Source organism: Camellia sinensis, chromosome 1 (genome assembly GCF_055761805.1).
Source record: "Camellia sinensis isolate YWXY chromosome 1, ASM5576180v1, whole genome shotgun sequence".
Classification (NCBI taxonomy): domain Eukaryota; kingdom Viridiplantae; phylum Streptophyta; class Magnoliopsida; order Ericales; family Theaceae; genus Camellia; species Camellia sinensis.
In genome coordinates this window covers 226143349-226159701 of record NC_138961.1, presented here as the reverse complement: position 1 = coordinate 226159701, position 16353 = coordinate 226143349, and the positions used below count along the sequence as shown (strand labels likewise).

The 16353-nt window shown below is 32.0% G+C and overlaps 1 protein-coding gene across 1 annotated transcript; it reads right to left on the bottom strand.

Annotated features, from left to right (window-relative positions):
- Positions 1-7857: 7857 nt before the first annotated feature.
- Positions 7858-10300, bottom strand: PMT6 (Major facilitator superfamily protein). Its single transcript, XM_082897017.1, has 2 exons — positions 9918-10300; positions 7858-9751 (listed from the first exon to the last, which is right to left on the bottom strand). Exons 1-2 carry the CDS (start codon positions 10009-10011, stop codon positions 8316-8318), a joined length of 1530 nt encoding a protein of 509 aa, XP_082753143.1. The 5' UTR covers positions 10012-10300; the 3' UTR covers positions 7858-8315.
- Between the last annotated feature and the right edge of the window lie 6053 nt (positions 10301-16353).

The window sequence follows — 16353 nt, the reverse complement described above, 5'->3', positions numbered from 1 at the left end:
GAGTGGATTCCAGCTGTGCCAGTTGGAATGCACAGAATCGATCCCCCACGCACATGTGTGTTTGTTTTGCACCTTGTGAGCCTTTGAACCCCTTAACCTTCTAGAAGCTTGAACCCTTTGACCAAGCTTCTCCAAGAAGCTTGGCCAGCTGTTTTAGCTTCCTCTAGAAGCCTTGCACCCCCTTGAACCCCCTTGACCCTTTCCCTTTACTTAGCTTGTAAGCTAAATGCTTCCCTTGCCTTATATAAGCACCATTCCTCTCCCTTTGTCTAGATTGGGGAGAGATTTGAAGCAAAAAAATCAGAGATATACCACATATATCTGATATACATACATACAACCCTCCATCTCTCTCCATATCTCTCTCTTTCAACCATCAAACACCCTTGTTCTTGGGCCATTTCTTCATCAATTCATAGCACAAGGCATCCAACGCCCATTCCAGCAGCTTGAGGCTGTCCTCCAGAGGTTAAAAGCTCCCAAACCCGGTCCAAAGGTTGCTAAAGATTGGTTCTACAAGGGTGAGTCCCACTTTCCCTCTTTTGTGCATTTTCTTGGCCTATATCTTAGCCCCTTGTGGTTACATCTTTGGGCTCCGACCCAAACTTCAAATCATCATATTTTGAGGTCCTCTTCATGTTTGATTGAGGACCTCTTGATGTTTGAGGACAGTAGCTAGCACTTCCTTCATTAGCCCTCTTTAGGCCATAATTTTGCATAATATTTTTGGCTTTCGTGTGATCTGTTTTGAGGCATGTTATAAACTGTGAAGTTGCTTATTTTGAGCCCTTCTTCAACATTGAAGAAGGGCTCAACACTGTTTGGATACTCTATGTGCTACTTGCTTTGAAATCCATGTGGTAGCCCCGTTTTTGTATGCCATTTTAGCCCCATCTTTGCTTGCTGTTTGGCCATGCCATAAACTGTAAAAATGCTTATCTCAAGGCTGCCTTGCTTCTGTCTTCATGCTCCATGTCCATATTATGCATGCTTTGTATAGCTGTAAGCCATTTCATGTGCCTAATTTTGCATTTCGGGATTCATTCCATGCGTTGAGTGTTGTTTTGTTATGTTTCGGGGCTGTTTTGCATCACCTATCACCTCTGAAATTCGCATGAAAATTGTCCATGTTTGTGCCTTTCAAATGCGTCGAAAAGTCGCTTCATTATGCTTAAGTCTTGGACCATGTATCTATGCATGTTTGCATGTCATTTGCCTCCATGCACTTAGCATTTTGGCCACTGTTTTGGGCCTAACTAGAGCTGCCTAATTCATGTTTAAGACCATCCCTTGCTTATTTGCATGCTCACCTTGCATGTTTGCTTGTATCGGCATGTTGCATCCTTAGCTCGTATGCCTAAGTTGCATTGCATCTTGCATGCATCACCTTGCCTCTTGAGATGAGTATGATAGAGGTTAGGCCTCCTTGTGTGTTTATTTGGCTTGCATGCATTTTGAAATTGAAGTTGCACACTTGATTCTTTGGGCCATCATGCATGGAAATGCGTGATTGGTGGTCCGAGAATCAGGGCACATCCTCCTTTGAGTCATTAACATGATAAGGAATGTGATAGATGCATAAATTGTTTGAATTGCATTGCCATGCAAGATTTTGCCCTCTGCTGCTGTGAGTTGCAGGTTCTGCAGGAATTTATTGCCGGCCGGCAGTATTCAGTGCCGACCGGCAATCAATCGATGGCCGGTGGATCTATTTTGTGCCGGTGACTACATGCTACTGCCGGTGGAAATTCTGCTCAGCCGATGATATCCCCCAGTGTCCTGAGAGGCATCCCTGAGACTTTGGCAGTTTTCAGAGGAGCAGAGCAGGGAAAACAGAGGCAAACTATGCATGGCAGTGCGATTCCGAGCCAGTCCCGAGCATGTGTTGCATCTGGCCCTCGCCCCGAGGCGGTTTACTGTTTTTCTTTAGTTTAGTTAATTTGTTAATTAATTAAGCAATTTGTAATATTTAATTAGCTTGCGTAGTTAATTAATTTGTATTATTATTTTGGTCCCTCCGAGTGAGGGCATATTTGTAATAAGTGTGCGTGCGTGTGATGTATGTCTTCCAACCCCACTTCTTCCTTCCCTTTTATTTACCTGCTTATGATGGTAGATTAGGGCACATTTATTTTAGCATACCTTATGCTATGCATGCGTGCATTCATGCATTTGTTGACATGCATCAGGCTCGGCACATCATGCTAACTGCACTTGTATTTCAATTCCAAGTTGAGTACTTGTTAGTTGCAGCATTTCACATGCCATCTTTAGGATAGCCGAGCCTGTTTAGATTGCACCTTTGCATGTGTTGCATTAGCCATTTTTAACATGAACTAGGATCATGCATATGATTACTGACTAGTTTCTGTTTTGGCTCGGAGTACTAGGTAAGCTTTTATGCTTTAGCATATCGCATGCGTGTGAGTGTTGCCATGACAGTATGATTACCATGAGGCTAGCTGCTTATGTGATATAACTACTTGAATGCCTGTGGATGGAGGTTGAATTACCTAAATTGGAATAATGCATTAAAACTGTGAGTTTTAAGCCCACTAGATAGTGGCAAAATCATCTTCTCTAAAAGCCCACTTGAGGGTGGCAAAATCTGTATTTTAGCCTGCTTGCGAGTAGCAAACCATTTTCAAAACGAACATGAAATGTTTTGTTCCAATTTGGGCGATTTGGTCTATACTTGTTTGCTGCGCGCATAACATAGTAATTCTAGGCTAACAATTGGTTTAAGAACACATAAAGTTTTCAAAAACGGATATCACGGTTAGTAGAGGCCGGTCTTCGGACCGGGCGAAAGGGGGTGCTCATAGCTGACCTTCCCCGATCGTACCCAAGCTCCCGAGCCGAGACAACTCCGGTGATGACGGACATGTGGCCTTCGGCACCGAGTCAGGGTTTCCTAAATTCTCCCATAAAAAATATTTAGGCGGCGACTCTGTATCTGGCAAAACAGTCCATGTTTGGCACTACTTTTTCAAAAATCTGTTTCTCAAAACGATTTGCCAGATTTGGACTCTTTGGTTCAGATTAAGAACCGTGACACAAGTCGAGTCCGAATTGTAGCATGAGGTCCCCCTCCACGGGCGCGTCTACAGCTCATAATTACGAAAGTAACCTTCGAAAGCTAAAAAAGCCAACAACTAGATAATTTTTGCTGTTTGTTTCTAGAGTTGAACGATGAGATTGCCTAGTAATGAGGTAAGATCTACAAAAATCATGTTTGTTTTGGAAATAATAATGTGATTAAGAGTTCCACGAGACTATGAAGATTCGATGGAAAGCGTCGTATTGAAATCTAATCCCATGAAATTAGAGATAGAAATACTATTTTGACTCCCATTTTATAAAAATAATAAATCCACTTTTTATATAACAAGGGGTTTACGTAATTTTCATAAATTTCATTGTAATTAACTAATATCATTATACTGGTACATAAATAAATACAATTTATCTTACATTTCTATCATAATAATACCAACACATTATTAATTCTTTCATTCAATCCCACCGTACTAATAATTACATCCATTCTAATCCGACAAACAAATGGAGTCTCAAATTGAAATTTTTTAATTTTTTTTGTTAGTAATCGGTCTATAAATCTAAATTTAAATTTTGTTTAAATAAAAGTCCAAACTCTAAAATAACTTGTCCATAAAGACAAACTTAGATCAAATGACAAAAATACCCACATATATATATATATATATAGAAATGCTATGTACCCCAAGTATTTTACCAAATATTTTATCAAACCTCTCGTATGGGTTGGGACTCACACAAATCTATATGTGTGTAGGTCTCACACCCATATGAGAGGTTTGGTAGAATATTTGGGGTCTCTAGCATAACTCTTATCTTTTATGTAATGAATCTATGCGCAAATCTAGTTATTATGTCAAAAGTCTTCAAATGTTTATTATTAAATTCTCATAATTTTGGAATAAATAAATAAATATGTAGCACTTTCCTTCACCTCTATTCTCACTATATTCAGATATTTTCATTCTCTTCCCCAATTGTTATATAAAAGATAATAATAAAAAAATCAAATAATATCTTTCCTTAGAGTTTTAGGTATAGATATGTATATAGAAATCCACATGTCTATCACTATATCAGGTAAATTTAAATTTTAAAAAAAAAAAGAACCCACAAATCCCACAACTCTTATTCCTAACTTTTGTATATATAATAAATAAATAAATCAGGTAATATCTTTATGGGTGTCTATCTAAAATCTCAATTCAAAATTTTTGAATCTTTACATTTAAAAAAATTACAAAATGCCATACTCAATTTCTATTGGATTGTACTTCATTTTACCAAAAAAAAATGAAAAAAATGAAAATGGTCAAAAATAATAAATAAAGAACCAGATAAGTGTTAGCATTTATCAGGTAAATGTTTGCTTTTAAAATAAAATAAAATAATTGATTTGTATTTTAAGAAAATGTGATGTTAAAATTTTAAATTTAAATTTTCTATGATACTTTTAGCTCCTTATCTTTATCCAAAAATTAAATTTGAATTTAAACACTAAATCTCCAAAATACATTATCTTTAAATTAGGTTTCCATATAAATTTGAACATCCACAAGCAAAACCCAACATTGGAAACAAACTCCCAACAACATCCCTTTTTTTTTTTCCCCTCTTAACCCAGTGGTGATCATAAAAATTTCTTTAAGGTATTAATATTTTATGTCTCCTAACTCCAATAATTTGTTTATTTTTCCTCTCTATGGAAGATTATAATATACATAGAGCAAGCAATCCCTAGAGGTTAATCATTTTTTAATTGAAATCTATTTGAAGCCATAAAATTCCATGTAATTTTTTTTCATCTTTATTCTACTGTATATTTTAATGATAGATCTTTTCAAGCAACATGTTCAAATTCATATAAATTTACATAATTTTACATAAAATCTACTTAGGTTTATAAACTTTTTCATGCAATTACTCTAGATTTATAGATCTTTACATGTAATTTGTGATAGTACTTGAAAAGAATTTTTATTGAATAATTTATGCATATTACAATTATCAATCACTTCATTTTAACTCACTATAATATATATATATATATATATATATATATGTGTGTGTGTGTGTGTGTGTATTATGCATGTTTCTCAAATATATCATTTGTTCTACAATATTTGGTATAACTACTACTGTACATTTTGTCTCTATTGATCTAATTATTAGTTATATATGATATCTTAAAAATTCATTTCAATGATTGATTGCAATTATTAAATTGATATATGTTTTTTTCTATTCTTTTATTTATTTTATTTTTGTATTGTTTTTATTCTCACTTTTGTCTATTCTATTGTTTATGTGAGAACTTTATTAATAAATTGTGTTGTATAAAAATTATCAATATTTAGTTTGAATAATTATTCATATACATATATATATATATATATATATATATATTGTTGGAACAATCTTCTGTGAAAAATAAATAAATTGAAACAAATCAAACAAATAAAATAATTACGTACCGAATTTATTTTTTTACCGAACCAAATGAATATTTAAAAGATCAAGTTGAGTGTGTGACACTCTGTCCTTAAGACAAATTCACCCCGCTTCGGTGCTTACGGACTAATGGCTTCTATCTCTGAGGATACAATGATCTTCACAAATTTGTAGTAGCACTCCAAACAAATTTGTCCAACGAACTAGAACCTGTGTTCTATCTCTCTATTTTTTTTTTCCCCTAAAATTAATGTGAAGATTATATCATGCAAGAGAGCAAGGCAGAAGGAAAATAAAGATTTTCGGATTCAAAAAAATACTGGAGCAGATCTGGTTTATAGACCCGAACAGGTGTTAAATTCAACTGGAACAGATATGGAACATGTATATTGTTTCAAACAGATACAGTTTGTATTTCAAACAGATAACTACTGGAACTACTGCGATTAAATAAACTATCCAGACTTTGAATCTGTCTGGACAGTTATGAATCTGTTAAGGTTCCAACAAGTTAGAAAACTGTTTGAATCTGTTCGGCAGATTCTGTAGGGAATTGGGACTGAAGGAGGTAAATTTTGGACAGAAAATTAATTTCAATTTTGGCACAAAATTGGAATTTAATTTTATTAAGAATTTCTGGAAAAATTTTAAATAAATTTTGTCTAAAAAATTAATATTAGAACCGACCCGACCCATAACCCACACACGTGCTCGGCATGGCCGGACAGCGGCTGTGTGTGTGGTGGTTTGAGCCAATGTTCCATTTGTCCATAACTCCTCTCTTCTACAAACTTGGGGTGCCCCCTTGGGACCCAATCCAAGTTAGTACACCAAGAGCTTATATACCCACAAAAGCTTTCTTAAAGTTTCAATGTGGGACAACCCATTTCAAGGAAACCCACATTTACTTCTTTAATTGTTCATTCCACACGAACCCAAAAACGACGTCAACTTCTCATTCACTCATAAATGGTTTTGACAAACCGTCTTCACCGTGTGACTTGCCATGCGGCAAGAAACACGTCACCTCTTCGGACCCACTCCAAAAGACGTTTGCCCACTCAATTTTGAACTCAAAGTTGGCCCAAAATAAGCCTTATAAAACCAAACTTTCCAACATATATATATATATATATATATTTGGATCGGCGAAAATCAGTCGATAGATATTAAAAAATTAAAATTTAAAACATCTATTACCTGGGACATAATCCAATTGGGTTAAACATTTTAACTGTAACTTAATCATAACTATTTATTAAACTTTTTATAAAAAAAAAAAAAATTGAACATTACAAATACTTATCTTATACTACTATAAATAAAATAAAATAAAAATGAAAACACCTAATTTTTTTTAGATGGTAAAAACACTTAAGTATTAGATGAATTAATTGGCATATGTGGTCATGATCAATTGGGTCAAGTATTTGACTATATCTCAATAACTATTTGATTATAAAAAATGCATTAAATATAAAAAAAAAAATTAAAAATTCATAATCATTAGACTATTTACCCTGTCGCCCAACGTTCACTTAAAAAAATATATATTTTCTTATTGTATAAAGGTTCAAAATTTAGAACACCCAACAAAATAAGGCCCAATTTTGATGTATATTTTTTTACTAAAAATGACCACATTAAATCTCTATAAGAATCAAAATCTACTAACTATACCTTATTAGATTCACACCACAACTAAAATTACATCTCTTTTTCAAATTTAAATATTTTTAATAAATTATTAAAAAAAAGAGAAATATAAATCAAGATTGCCCAATATATATATATATATACACTTTAAAATTCTTTATTATTTTTAATTTATAAATAAAATTTTGACTTTCTTATGCATAGTACAGAATTTATGCTAGTAAAAATGTAAACAAACGTAACAGTACTTAAAATTCGAGGTGCAACTTGATTGATGGGCTTAACCCAATCAACCAAATTTTAGCTCTGAATAAATTTTATGGGCTTAATTGAAGCCTGAGTTAAAACTTCTTAGCCTAAATCAAATTTAGAGAGGATTTGGATAGAGATTTTTTACAACTCAATATTAATATATATATATATATATATATATAAACTCTATATAAAACATGAAATATTATAAATTACATATATTGTAATTTAATATATTATACTATTTGATACACATAACTCAAACTGATATTTATATTATGGTTTCTGTTTATATTTTTAAAGATATTTTCTCTTTTCTTGTTGTCAAAAAGTGCAATACATTAGTTCCAGAAACTAGAAAATAATGTTTGAAATTAGGTAAACCAATCCTACCCCAAAATCTTTGAATTAAATTCAGGTTAAGGATAGAACAAGAAGTTCAAGAAAATTAATAATCATTCAACACTGTGGATTGAGCTTAAACAGACCAGACCTGCCTAATCTGAGGCCCAACTTAAAACTTTCCAAGCAACGAAACGAACACCATAGTTTACCATAATTTACTAGTAGCATACAAATAAACAAAAAGAAAAAAGAAAAAGAAAAGTACAACTTGTGCACTTTGGGCTAACCCCTAAAGTCATCTTTCTTATGTTACACATGCTATTACTAATTGCCAGGGTGATTGGTGGGCTGGTTTGTGATTTTCAAGCCCATTAACCGATGTGAAATTCTATCATTAAACTAACCAATGAAGTATTAATCTTTGAATAATATTAGGATCATAAAAAAAAATCATAAATGAAAATTTTTTATCTTTTAATTAGTGTTTAAAGACGAAAAATATTTCATGATCTTTTTTATGATATTTTTTTCATGATCCGTAACATTACTCTTTAAGCTTTTTGACTGACGTGAATATTGGGTCCTTTCCCCGCCTGAATTTCTATGCCATTGCCAGCTCCATCACTAGGCGACGTAGTACTCCTCTTGCTAAAGATGGCTTCCATCTCTTCCAAAGTTCTTCCTTTTGTCTCCGGCAAGAAGAAATAGAAGAAGAACCACGCCAACACAGACATACCAGCAAACATAAAGAAGGCACCTCCAGTTGTCATGCCTTTGGAGACCGATAAAAAGCTCATACTAATGGTGGCGTTCATCAACCTATTCACCGCCACCCCAATAGCATGCCCCTGAGCCCTCAATTTCGATGGAAATATCTCCGAGCTATACACCCATGTCACCGGAGCAAGCCCGATATTGAAGAAAGCCACGTAGGTATAAGTGGCGGCCATGCTAAAGGCTAGTGCCCAAACGAGCTTCCCATTGGTGTGGTGGTGGACCATTGTCAAACCAAATCCTAGTCCACTCAAGGCCACAATCATGCCCGCAACGCTTGTAAGCAAGAGGGGTCTCCTTCCGACTTTGTCCATAAACAAGATGGCGATCAGGATACATAGAGTTTTCGTGAGTCCAATTCCGACTGTGGCCAGCAATAGCTTGTCCTTGTTGGTGATACCGGCTTTCTTGAATATTCTCGGGCCGTACAGCATGACCGCATCGATGCCGGTGGCGTGCTCGAAGAAGTGAATTCCAATCGCCGCCAGGAGCATCCACCGGACAGGCGGCGTTGGGCGGAGCAACAACTCTTTCCAGACTCCTTCCCCTCGGTTCATTGCGGGTCGTTTGACGACGTCGTCGGTACAGTTCTCGTCGATCCCGGCAGCGGCTTTTATGTCTCGGAACCGAGCTTCGGCATCTTCTTTGGAGTTGCAGACTTGATCCAAGATCTGCTTTCCGTCTCGGAGACGGCCTTGCATTATCAGCCACCTCGGAGACTCCGGCATCTTCAGAATACCCAAAGCCAAGGCCAGAGATGGAATTGCTGCAATACCAAGCATGACTCTCCAGCCTACTTTCAGTGTCAATCTAGCAAAGACGTAATTAGAGATGTAACCGAGTAAGATGCCGATACTGATGCCCATCTCCGTTAGAGAACCTAGGATGCCTCGAGTCGAATTGGATGAAATCTCAGCCGAGTAAACGGGTGAAATCATGAGTGCGAAACCTACTCCGATTCCGGCGGTGCACCGTCCCAGCATTAGAATTGCGTAATTTGGGCCGTAGCCCATTAGAATTGAGCCCACCATAAAGATGATGGAGGCTAAGACGATTGTGTAACGGCGGCCGATGTAATCCGAGGTTCTTCCGGCGCAGAGGGCACCCACCAGAGCACACATGTTTAGAATTCCGACCAGAATTTCAACTTGGGAATCGCTGATTTTTAGATCTTCTTTTATGAAAATATTGGCTCCGCTCATGACACCAGTGTCTGCCAAAATACACAATTCACAAAAAATTAGGTACGGTTTTTAACATCATGTATACGGATTGAGTATTAATGATTATTAGTCAGAGAAAAAAACACAAGTATGTACACACACAAAAAAAAAAAATCATCAAAGCAGGGGAGAGAGAGAGAGAGAGAGAGGACATACCGTAACCAAATATGATGGCAATCATAGAACCAACTACGGCACAAGCAGAAGCATACGTATTGATACCCGTGCTTTCTCCACTAGGCTTCTCCATTGAAACCGTATGCTAAGCACTGTCTCTGTCTATATGTCTCTCTCTTAATGCCACTCTTCTGTAAGTCCTTTCAATTGTAACCCAATATATAGATTACAGAGCTTGGGTTTTATGCTTATCAAAAGAGGATGTGTGTACCATATTAGTTCTTGTGTGGTCCACACGACACCAAATCCAATGAGTGTTGCCGTTTGCTCTGAAATAAAAGCTGGCATAGGACCGAGAGTTGAGATTCAATTCACGTGGGACTCTAATCTCAATCATGACCATTCCTATTAAATAGTGATTCGAGTCTTCAAATTTGATGCTTATCAAATCTTTACTGTGGCTTGTTTTAGTAATTACACCTAGTTTGGAAACAAGTCTTTTTTAATAATTTTTTTATTTTTTGATTAAAATATAATGTAAAAATATTCATATGTTTAGAATAATTTTTTAATTTTTTTTATAAAAAGATATACAAAAAAGTAAAGAGAAAATAAAATCTTTTTAGTCACTTTTTAATATAAATTGTTTGTTTTTAAGTTTTTTAGTGACTTTTTGACTGAAATCATCACTTGCCAATCGTGACATTAGATTAAAAGTTAATTTTTTAATTTTTTTTATTTTCTTAAATCATATTTATCTCTTTATTTTTTTACATATTTAAAAAAAATCAAAAAATTAATTTTTAACTCACTTCTCAAAAAAATCAAAAATGTTGTCTGATCTTTGAGAGTCAAAATTCCAACTCAACCTTTATAATTTTTTGTATTTAAAAATTATAAAATTACACGCAGCTTATTATCATTGATTTTTTCACTTATCCCTTGATTAATATGAAAATATTTTTAAATTTATTAATGTATGAACCATTGAGGAAACTATTATTGTTAATCTTATCTATATTTATATCTATATCTATAATTTTAAATTCAAAAGAAATTATATAAAAAGTCAAAAAAGGAATTCCAGCCATATCTATCTTTTATCAATATTTAAGTCACATTTAATTTGAAATTTAAAAAAAAATTAACTGTAATTTTCATTATGTAATTTGAAAATTTGAATATATTTATTTGATAATCTTAATCAAATTTATATTTTTTTGAAAGATAAAATATACAAGTGTAAAACTATTGGCCTATCTAGCCGTAGTTAAATTTAAATTAAAAAAAAAAAAAATTTGTTGATAGAATGTCAAAACAAGAATTTTAATCATATTTATTCTTTGTTTGGCATATCAGGTTTTTTGACTTTTTTGTTATTTTAATCGACAAAATAGATTTTTTAGTTTAATAAGACAAAATATCACATCTAAATCATAATGATTTCATTTTTTCTTTCACAAAAGTCAAAAAAATGAAAAAGCTTATCCCAAACGAGGTTTTTTAGCCCCAGGCTAAAAAAGTCAAAAAGTCAACCCACATTCCAAACGAACCCTCGGGTCTCGTTTGGCAACATCACTTTTTAGCCTAAAAGTCACTAAAAACGCTAAAAAGCCAACAACTTATACTAAAAAGTTAAAGATTTACTTTTCTATCTATTTTTGCACATCTTTTCATAAAAAATCAAAAAGTCATCCCAAACATACTGATTTTTTTACATCATATTTTAGCCAAAAAATTAAAAAAATTACTAAAAAAGTTTGTTCCCAAATGAGCCCTTAAGTTACATTTAATTTAAAATTTAAAAGAAAAGTTGAAATGAAATTTTAATCTATCTATACTATGGGACTATTTGTTACAGCTTTTGGGGGTGATTATAACTTATTTTGATTTTGGAGTATGTGCCAAACTGTTTGGTGCAGCTTCTGTTTATAATTTGTTAGGTACAAATAGCTTAAATAAGCTGAAGAAAAAAAAACCGATTATTTGGAAGTTGCGGTTGGGGTGTTTTGAGTTTCTGCTTTCTCATTATCAACTTTTAACTTAAAAAAAACTCCATCAAATAGGACCTATATTATATATCTATCTATGTATACTATAACTCCGTTTGGAAAGTTGGAGGGTTAGGCTTTTTTTGGTTAAAATAGTCACAAAAAAAATAAAATAGACTTTTTAACCTAATAAGACAAAACATTACATTCAACTCATAATCATTATATTATTTCTCTCACAAAAAATCAAAAAATCCAAAAAAATTCTTCCCAAACGAGACTTTTTAGTCTCAGATTAAAATAATCAAAAAATTAAAAAAAAACTAAAAAACCAATCCACTTTTCAAACGAACCCTATATATATATAATTGCAAAATATTGTTGGATCTTTATGCTCTAAAACCCCACTCTGTTTTTTTTAGATTTTTTTAATTTATAAAATATAGAACACATGTCATTTAACTATTGATTCTTTTACTATAAATATAATTATTAATTGTTTAATTAATATGTTAAAATCTTTCAACTTTTGACACAAAAGGAAATTACGCACACATATAAAAGGAAGTTACATCACATTTGTAAATTTATTTATAATATGTTTAATTGCAAAATATCAGATTTTTTTAATTTAAAAAATATAAAAACACATGTCATGATGTAACTATTGATTCTTTTACTACAAATATAATTATTAATACAAATATAATTATTAATTGTTTAATTAATACGTTAAAATCTTTCTACTTTTGACACCTATAGGGAAACTACCCACACACATATAAGGAAATTATATCACATTTGTAAAAAAAATTTATACTATGTATAATTGCAAAATAAAGTAAGGCCTTTATGGCTTAAACTTCCCATTCATTTCTTTAGATTTTTAAATTTTTTATATTATTAATAATGATGTGTCATAATATTATTGGTCTAAATATAAATTGTCATGTAAAAAAAAAATACTGATTTCCATAACTAAATCTTTCCTAATCTTTCTCTTTTAAGATCTCTCCTTTAAATTTTAACCAAAATTATGAAATCTATATCTATCTATATATCTATCTATCTATCTATCTATATACTATTATAATTGCAAAACTATGTGAACTTATTACCATTGAAGTGGAGGTCGACAAGGAAGCGACATCGGAACGGTGGTGTTGGAGGAAAGGACGGTGGTGGTAGTGGTGGGATGGTGTGGTGGTGTCGGAGAAGAGAGAGAGAGAGAGAGAAATGAGGAGAGCAATGGTTTGGGCAATGGGGTTTTCAGATCACGGACAATTACCCATATACATATAGATGGAAAATTTGATCATTTTGGACAAGCATGTTCTTATGGACATAATGTTTTAGCGTCTAAACCTTTGGATAAAGAAAATTCGAAAGTAAATTTTTTGCCTGAGCACCCTATTAATTATTCTACATTGTTTCAATTTAATTTTTCTTTACAACTACCTGATAAATTTGCAATGGTTTAACTTGGACTCGAAATCGATCTCTTATATCATGGGAATGATCCTGTTAAAAATAGATTACTTTTTTTAGAACTTGCTAGACATGATAAACTCCGTTAAAAAGTTTTCTTTTAATTGTCAATTAAAAAAATAAAAAATGAAAACGAAAACGTTTTTTACTTAAATAGTTAAAAGGTGAATTGCTAAAACTAAAACCAAATAGAAAGAAATATTTTTTTTTAATAAAAGTTATAATTGGTGAAACTTACTTTTTTTTATTAAAAAAAAGGTGATGGTTGCACATGATAATTTATATTTGATAGTTTTAAATTTTCACATATACAATTTGGGTTTCAGATTGTTTGGTATCTTTATCGAAGCCCACTTAAATTTAATTTAGGTTTTGAAATTTAAGCCCAAACGCTCACCAAATTAAAAAAATATATGTTGCTCTATCTTTAAAAATATTCGGGTTGGAATTGAATTGCTCGAGTTGAACTCAATCAAGTTTGCAACTCTAGTAAGGGGATTGAATATTACATTATTGAGTTTGTTACAAATCAAAAATTGGCATATATATTGCACGTCATTATGATAAAATTGTGAGACTTAAATTATGAATATTAAGATTTTTAACTTTTAGTAATTTGCATACAAGATCCTAACCATCTATATTATTTTATTTAATAATACTTATTAATCGTTGCACACCTCGTGCATAGCATGGATTCACTGCTAGTATATGTAATTTGAAAACATTTAAACAAAAAAAATCAAAATGAATTTTTTCTACATATCGTAATTTATAAAAACTTATAAAATTCAAGCACACATGTCTATGAAATGGAAACTTGAAATTTTAAATATAAAATTTAAATTAATAATTAATAAATATTTTTAGAAATTGACACATTACTTCTCTTAATGAAATTGTAGGCTAAAAGCATAGCACATAGCTACCCCATCTAAATGAAAACAACTTATTCACATAATTTTAATTATTTTTTTCTTTTAAAATTTAAAATTATTACTTTAATTTTTAAGATAAAATTTTAATAATTTGATTCAGGCCATGTATAGCACAAGTTTTATGCTAATAATATATTTATTTATTTATTTATTATTTTATATTAGTTATATAAAAAAATTATTTAGTAGAGAATAGGTTTGAATTTCATAAAATTGTATTTCCTATTTTTTGTTTTTCTTATTCTATAAGTTTATTAGTTTTTTTTTATAAAATTTTCTTACTTAGCAATTTTTTTTTTTTTCTATTTTGTGATTATTTTTGTTGTAAGCTTTAGGAGAAGTTTGGGAAATGATTTTTTAGCTTAAATGTGAGATTAAAAAAAAATAAGTATTTAGTAATAGCTTTTAACAAAAAAACAAATGTAAAAAGTACAAAAAATAAAAAATAATAAAAAAAAATTTGAATAACTTTTTTTTGTTGACCGCATCCCAAATGCACCCTTAATTCCATGCACATCTCCTTTTATCAAATTTATATTACTTATCTTCATCTAATATAAATTTATAATATACACTCTATTTTTTAAATTTTAAAATACATTTTTTCAAGATAGATATTTATTTCCATATGCTCTATTCATGCCGACGAGTAATTAAATAAATAAAGTAAACACATCGGTGCGTTCCATGGCTCGTGGTACCCAGTATTGCTAAGTGGACGACACACCTTCTTTGACTTCTCTTCGTATGTGTGCAATGCTGGATTTCAAAAAAAAAAAAAAAATATTTTTTTTTAAGTCCAAGCAACCTGATTCGTATCATCCATTAAAAATTGATTAGTAGTACTCAATTTCATTTAATTTACTATATGGCACCTTGGTGTTGATGCATACTATCAGAACTTACAATATAATAGATCATACATATACCACCAACTATACATATGTTAAAAAAATAAATTAATTAGATGCTTTTTGACCGTTGATGTTTCAAAAAGTTTTTGAAGCCACCGACTGAATGAATATCCTCCTAACATGGGTAACAATTTTCTCATCAATTTGATTAAATAAATTAAATTATGCGTACTTGAATGTGATCATCTCATTGATAGAATTTTTTTATTCTTTTTTTTAACAAGGGTATTAGTCTTCAAGGAATATACAGCATGCTTGTCTCATATATACCAATTAAAACTGGATACAGTCATATGCATTTTTTAAATAGTTTGTCATAATTGTCAGATAAATTTTCAGAAGATAAAATCTTAGAGTTTGGATCATGTATCATGTGTATTAGCAAGAAAACAAAACAAAAGCGTACCTGATTCCATCATAATGGTTAAACGGAAGCGTGATTGTCAATACCACCTTTTGTATTGCCTTTGTTAATGCCTTCCAATCCTTTCCTTATTAGTGCCTTTAGTTTCTCCTTGAGAGGATATCGAAGAAGTTGGCAGTTCTTTTCTTATCAGGCAGGATTAGGGACCATAACATCTTAAAATTAAAATAGGTTTTCAAAAACAAAACCGTGTGGCAGTTTCTATGAAAACCAACTTAACCAATTTTGTTTTAATTTCTATTTCTGCCCCTCATTGAAATAGAAATTACTCAACTAGTATCTACACATTAGGTCCATGACACATATACCCTTAAGCCTATTAACTAAATTGAATCACTTAAATTGTAGGCTTCTTATAAATGATAACACCACATTTAAATATGTGGTCCCATTGAGACATTATCTAACAATCTCCCACTGGACCACATATGTAACCTGACAAATGTGCTTAACTTTAGTGAGCTCAGAAATTTGTTATCATGACCTGAGGGTATCCAAACAATCTTGTCCATTAACTATATTGATATAGGATCAAAGTGGTCTTCGTTACATTAATCGTAACTCGACCCACCAATGGTCACGTATACCAATACAGCTAAACGACATAGATCAATCATGGATGCGTAGCATGGAAATTACATGTAATGTGATCCATACATGCCTATTTCCAACTGGTCCTACTTAACTTTATTGAGATCAATACTTCACAATACGAAACAG